Source organism: Mus pahari, chromosome 15 (genome assembly GCF_900095145.1).
Source record: "Mus pahari chromosome 15, PAHARI_EIJ_v1.1, whole genome shotgun sequence".
In the NCBI taxonomy this organism is placed as follows: domain Eukaryota; kingdom Metazoa; phylum Chordata; class Mammalia; order Rodentia; family Muridae; genus Mus; species Mus pahari.
In genome coordinates, this window is record NC_034604.1 from 3,175,978 (window position 1) to 3,183,201 (window position 7,224).

Below are 7,224 nucleotides of genomic sequence, written 5' to 3' on the forward strand. Positions count from 1 at the left end.
ATGGTCTATTTTGGAGGAGGTACCATGAGGTGCTGAGAAGAAGATATATCCTTTTGTTTTAGGATAAAATGTTCTGTAGATATCTGTTAAATCCATTTGGTTCATAACTTCTGTTAGTTTCACTGTGTCTCTGTTTAGTTTGTGTTTCAATTATCTGTCCATTGCTGAGAGTGGGGTGTTGAAGTCTCCCACTATTACTGTTTCAGGTGCAATGCGTGCTTAGTGCTTTACTATAGTTTCTTTAATGAATGTGAATGCCCTTGCATTTGGAGCATAGATGTTCAGAATTGAGAATTCATCTTGGTAGATTTTCCTTTGATGAGTATGAAGTGCCCCTCCTTGTGTTTTTTGTCTGTCTTTTTCCCTGAAATGGGTTTCCTGTATGCAGCAAAATTTTGAGTCCTTTTTATATGTCTGTTGAGGAGTCTGGTTTAATTCTAATCGGTCTGCCTTTGTATGTTACTTAACCTTTTCCCCTTACTACCTTTAATCTATCTTTGTTTAGTGCAGTTGTTGTTCTGATTATTATGTGTTGGGAGGAATTTCTTTTCTGTTCCAGTCTATTTGGAGTTCTGTAGGCTTCTTGCATGTTCATGGGCATCTCTTTCTTTGAATTAAGGACATTTTCTTCGATAATTTTGTTGAAGATATTTACTGGCCCTTTAAGTTGATAATCTTCATTCTCATCTATTCCTATTATTTGTAGGTTTGGTCTTCTTGTTGTGTCCTGGATTTCCTGGAAGTTTTGATTTAGGATCTTTTTGCATTTTGCATTTTCTTTGATTGTTGTGTCCATGTTTTCTATGGAATCTTCTGTACCTAAGATTCTGTCTTTCATTTCTTATATTCTGTTGGTGATACTTGCATCTATGGTTCCTGATTTCTTTCCTAGGATTTGTATCTCCAGAGTTGTCTCCCTTTGTGATTTGTTTATTGTTTCTACTTTCATTTTTAGATCCTGGATGGTTTTGTTCAATTCCTTTACCTGTTTTGTTGTGTTTTCTTGTAACTCTTTAAGGGTTTTTGTGTTTCCTTTTTAAGAACTTGTACCTGTTTAGCTGTGTTCTCCTGTATTTCTTTAAAGAAGTTATTAATGTCCTTCTTAAAAATCCTCTACCAGCATCATGAGATATGATTTTAAATCTGAATCTTGTTTTTCCGGTGTGTTGGGGTATCTAGGACTTACTGTGGTGGGAGTACTGGGTTCTGATGAGGCCAAGTGGTCTTGGTTTCTGTTGGTAAAAGACGTCTTACGTTTGCCTTTCACCATCTGGTAATCTCCACTGTTAGATGTTCTAGCTGTCTCTGACTGGAGCTTGTTCCTCATGTGAGTCTGTAAGCCTGTGTTGGTACTCCTGGGAGATCAGCTCTCTCCTGGCAATACAAATGCACAGCGGGCTGAGGATCAACCCCACCTCCTGGCCGCAGATGTAGGCCCATCAATAGCTCCACCAACTGGTGATTAATTATTCAATTATAGGAGAATATGGAAGCCTTTCTCTTCTAAATACCATATAGACTATTTCTCTTTCTTTCCCAAGAAAGCTTCACACTTTTACTTGAAACACAGGAACTCAGACAAATGGTGGTAGATTTTCATTTCAAAATAAACAAGCAAATACACATGAAGTTGATAAGTAGGGTAGGTACAGTAGTTAATATTTTAGAAGAATTATGTGTTATTCCAGAGTGGTAACAATCACCCAATACAGAAATACTTAATCGATAGAAGAGAAGTGGCTTCATGTAGTGAAAATCATTATGGTACAGTACTAAATAGTAACATAGCTAACGAACTAGGAATAGAAGCAAGTTTTCGGTCTGAGCTAAGTAAGGTTTGTGTAATACAAGTATTAATACTCCCTTGAACTGCTATCTAATACATATATATATATATATATATATATATATATATATATATATATATAAATAAATCTGGCATCATCTAGTCATGTGACATTGGCTACATGGCTGTTATATGAGAATTGCATGTTTTATCAGCACAGACTTTTGACTATTTTCATTGATGGTGAAATATTTCACCATTTTGTGGTATTTTCCACCTGTGCTTGTCCCTTTTACAATACTACAGGAAGTATGCACAGCTTTTATACACATTTTTCTCTTAAATTAACCTTTGCTTTACATTGTTTTATTTGAAGAACACTGGGGTAATGTCTGTTATACTGCTGTGATCAGACACCACAACCAAAGCAATTCTCATAAGGACAACATTTAATTGGGACTGGCTTACAAGTTCAGAGATTCAATCCATTATCATCAAGGCAGGAACATGGCAACATTCAGTCAGGCATAGTACAGCCTTCATCTGAAGACTGCTAGAAGAAGACTGACTTTCAGGCACCTAGGATGAGGGTCTTAAAGCCCACATCCACAATGACATACTTTCTCCAACAAGCCCACACCTCCAAATAGTACCAGACCCTGAGCCAAGCATATACAAACCATCACAACTGAGTTCACCCCCAAATGACTTAAGACTTCTCAGATGAGGGGTGAGAGACTCACTGATGTATGTATATAAAGATAAATCATCAAGAGACAATTTAACACTATGTCAATTTAGCAGCATAATAGTGGTAGGTTCTCCCCAGAAGCTATGACGTGTCTAGACAGCTCTTGGCCTGATAATGGTGCTGTTGTATGGGGTCCATCTTGTGGCATGGTCTTTCAATTCAATCAAAAAGAGATTGGCTACTCCCATGATATTTGTGCCTCTATAAGCAACCATACTTACCTACTTACTGGGCCAAGGTTACCTAATATGGCCAGTGGATGAATTAAACCAGGTTTGGGTTGGAGGAGCTACAGTAAGACTGAGGCTGTGACAGTTTTATTGAGGACAATTAGACTTTTTATACCCTTATCAGAAACAGAATATAGTGGTGATTGCCAGAATCAATACAGTTGTAGTTGCCAGGATACAATGATATTTGAAAGCTATATTGGGTACATAGATTAATGTCTAAGACCAATTGTCCTGCCAAGCTTCCATACTTCTTTGACTTCTAAGGGAACATACAGAAAAACACAGAGCAGACTGAACCTTTCACTGCCTGAGGGAGTACCTTGGTTTCTCAGGAACTGAAAGGCACATAGTGCCCCAGGAGCCATGACTCTAGCCTAAAAACCTATGACGCACGCCTTTCATGGCAGCTAGGCCAGGCTAACCACACTTCTACTGCACCAGTTGCCACATGTTGTCAGGACCGTCCTTATTGTAGCTTGTTTGGAGGACATTGTGAATGGTATATTTTTTTCTGATTTCTTCCTTAGTTTGTTTTTGGTGTGTATAACTGTTACTGATTTTATAGTCTACTATTTTAATGAAGATATTTATTGGATTCAGTGTGTTTTAGAAATTAGGACTCTCTAAGTATAGGATCCCATAATTTGGAAGCAGGGATAGTTTATTCTCTTCCTTTCTGACTTCTAACCCATTGAAGTTTTCTCTCATTGCACTGCTCCAGTTAGAGCTTGAGGACTATATTTAATAAGAGTAGAGAGAAGGTGCATACTTGTCTAGTCCTAGATTGAGAGAAAATGGCTCAAATTTCTCATTAGCATAATTCTGAATATAGGTTTATATAGTTTTTAATGTGTTGTGGTATGACGGTATATCATTTCTATAAGTTTCTAGACTTTTATTTACTTTGAAATAGGTCTTCAGCAAAAACCTAAATATTTAAGGAAATTAAAGAATGTGTTTGATCTAGGTTTGTTGGCACATGCCTTTTATCCCAGCACTCATGAGGCAGAGAGGTAGGTAGCTCTCTGTAAGTCCAAGGCAAGCCTGGTCTACATATAGGTCAATCAAGACAACATAGTGAGATCCTGTCTCAAAAATCTTAATACAAATAAAGAAATCAATTTCCATTTATTTATTCACTTTACATCCCCATTGCACCCTGTCTCCCCTCACAACCTCCCCCTCTATACCACTTCCCCTTCTCCTCTGAGCATGGGGAGGCTTTCCTGGGTACCAACCCATGCTGGGACATCAAGTCACCGCAAGACTGGACACACCTCCTACCACAGAAGCCAGACAATGCAGCCCAGTTACAGGAACAGGATCTACAATTAGGGAACAGAGTCAGGGAACACTCAGCACAACTGCCACCCCTGCTTCCGTTATTGGGGGACTTGCATGAAGATCAAGCTGGACATTTGCTACATATGTGTGGGAGCACTAGGTCCAGCCCATGTCTGCTCTTCAGTTGGTGGTTCAGTCTTTGGGAGCCCCCAAGGGTCCAGGTTAGTTGACTGTTCGTCTTCCTGTGGAGTTCCTATCCCTTCCAGGACCCTCAATACTTCACCCAACTCTTCCACAAGACTCCTTGGGCTCTGTTTAATTCTTGACTCTGGGTTTCTGCATCTGTTTTCATCATCTACTGGGTGGAGCCTCTTTGACAACAGTTATGCTAGACTCCTGTCTGCAAGCATAAAGAGTATTATTAATGGTTCCAGGGATATGTTCTTGCCTTGGATCTCAAGTTGGGATGGTCATTGGTTGACCATTTCCCCAGTCTCTGTTCCATCTTCGACCCTGAACTTCTTGTAGACAGGACAAATTTTGGGTTAAAGGTTTTGTGAACCACCAAAAGAAAATATGGTGGATCTTGTGGCTCTAGCTATATATGTAGCAGAGGATGGTCTAGTTGGTCATCAATGGGAGGAGAAACCCTTGGTCCTGTGAAGACTTTATGCCCCAGTATAGGGGAATGCCAGGACCAGGAATTGGAGTGGGTGGGTTGGGGAGCAGGGGTAGGGGGTAGGGGGTAGGGGATTTTCGGACGGGAATTTTGAAAAGGAGATAACATTGGAAATGTAAATAAAGAAAATATCTTTTAAAAAAAGGTTTTGTGGGTGGGTTGTATAGTTATTCCTCCTCTGGGGGTCCTGCCTGGCTACAGGAGGAGGTCACTTCAGGATCCACATCCACCACTGCTAGGATGCTGGGCCACAGTCACTCTCAAAAACCTCCTGGAGCCTCCTGGATCCCATGTTTTTGGCACATCCTAGGGATGCTCTTCCACTGCCAGCTGCCAATTTCAATTCACTCTCCACCCCTCTCTCCCCAGCTCTCCCCACATCTGATCCCTTATGTTCCCTTCCCATACCCTCTCCCACCCAATCCCCTCCACCCACCTCTGATGACTATTTTTTTCCCCTTCTGAGTGAGATCTAAACATCCTTTCTTTGGCCTTCCTTGTTATTTAGCTTCTGTGGGTCTGTAGAATGTAGCCTGGGTTTGCTGTACTTTATGGCTAATGTCCACTTATAAGTGAATACATACTATGTGTGTCCTTTTGGATCTGGGTTACCTCACTCAGGGAAATATTTTCTAGTTCCACCCATTTGTCTGCACATTTTATGATGTCCTTGTTTTAAATAGCTGAGTAGTATTCCACTGTGTAAATGAACCACATTTTCTTTATTCATTCTTTAGTTGAGGTGGTTTCCAGTTTCTGGCTATTACAAATAAAGCTGCTATGAACATAATACAGCAAGGTCCTTGTGCAATTGTGGAGTATCATCTTTTGGGTATAGTGTATGTCCAGGAGTGTTATAGCTGGGTCTTGAAGTTTATAAAAATATTTATAAAATATATAATAACCCAGAAGATAACTTGAAAATGTTATAAAAATGGAGTTGAAAATGTGATACATCTAGATATGAATGATGACATTGTATTTTAAGCACTTGAGAAACAGAGGCAGAGTCATCAGCCCAAGTCAGTAAGAGCTAAAGATTGAAATCCTGTCTAAAACAATGTATGAAGCTCTATCTCAAAGTGATGTAAAGTGAATAAATAAATAAATGGAGAAAAATAAAATAAATAAATAATGGAATTTTAAATGATAAAAAAATTATGAGGTGACAGACAATAGACTTGGTAGCCCACTCTTACAGTTAGTAATATATAAATGCATGGCACTTGAAAGATATCTCAAGGTAGTCAACAGGACCACCTTTTGTGCGAATAGAATTTCATTTCTAGAACTTATAAGTTAGTTTATATTTTTATGCACTAGTCTGTAATCCTATGAACAGTAACTTTTTTTTGAGACAAGATTTCTTTACATATTCCTGGCTATCCTAGAACTCACTATGTAGACCAGACTGGCCTTGAACTAACAGAGATCTGCTAGGCTCTGCCTCCTGAGTGGAATTAAAGGCATACGACACAATGACTAACTAATAATAACTTTTTCCAAATTATTTAATTCCAAATTATCTGGTCCAATTGAGGAAACATCTAGAAAAGAACTTTCAAGTTGTCACTTTCCTGGGAAAACCATAATGTTAAGTGGAATAAGAGAGAAGAGATATTTTGTTAGTGTCAAAATGCTTTCATTGTGACCATTTGAGTGTAAGTACTTTGGAAAAGTTCAAAGTGAGAAATGAAGAACAACATTTAACTGGATAGCAATTAACATGAATAATAATAATCATGAATAATTTAAATAAAAGCATCTTTAACTGCAGATTTGCCCCACAAGAGGAGAAGACTATGATAAATGAACAGTTGCCTTTTGGAAACATGGAAAGCTTGAGAACACAGAGACAGAGATCTCCTCAGAAGGTGGATGTGACACACACTGGAATCTGTCCATGGATAGAAACTGAGGCAAAAACTTGGAATGAGGTGAATTAGCCTTTTGTAAAATCTAGTATTTCTGACTTTATTTGATCAATATAACAGTTGTGTTTTGCACAGAGACAGGGATTCAACCTGAGAATGTGATGTTTGGCAATTTTACTAATGGAACACATCACAGTCCTGTGCTCACACAAACCCCACAGCACTATGTCCAGCAGGCATGTGGATCATGGTGGGCCAGAGCATTGTGTGATGTGTGACTTTTATTTAAACTTAAAACAAAATGTCATCTCATGCTAAAAGTAAATGATGACATTAATGAATAAGTTTTTGACTTCCATTTGTTGTAAATCTTGGTGTATAGTGGATATTCAGCACAGATTTTCTGGCATGAAAGGTGAACCGAGAGCAACTGTAAGACCCCGAAAGGAGGAACTCCCTCTGGTCCGGAACTCTCTTGGGTCCCCAGAAAATTCTCGAAATACACCTTATACACACCTTGCTGTAAATTACATGAGGTACTTTATTTACGAGGCCTCGGGCCGACTCGTATCTCACGCAGGAGACAGAGGAGTCGACCCCGACCCTCAGAAGTAAAG

At 39.1% G+C, this 7,224-nt stretch overlaps 1 protein-coding gene across 2 annotated transcripts in view; it reads left to right on the forward strand.

Annotated features, from left to right (window-relative positions):
• Ankrd26 (ankyrin repeat domain 26) overlaps nt 1-7,224 on the forward strand; it is a 47,389-nt gene that overhangs the window by 20,146 nt on the left and 20,019 nt on the right. For both annotated transcript variants that reach the window (XM_021214935.2, XM_021214936.1), the window contains exons 2-3: nt 5,722-5,825; nt 6,511-6,670. In XM_021214935.2, the coding sequence (XP_021070594.1) occupies nt 5,794-5,825; nt 6,511-6,670 (192 nt within the window). In that variant the 5' untranslated portion in view covers nt 5,722-5,793. The remainder of the gene's footprint in view (nt 1-5,721; nt 5,826-6,510; nt 6,671-7,224) is intronic.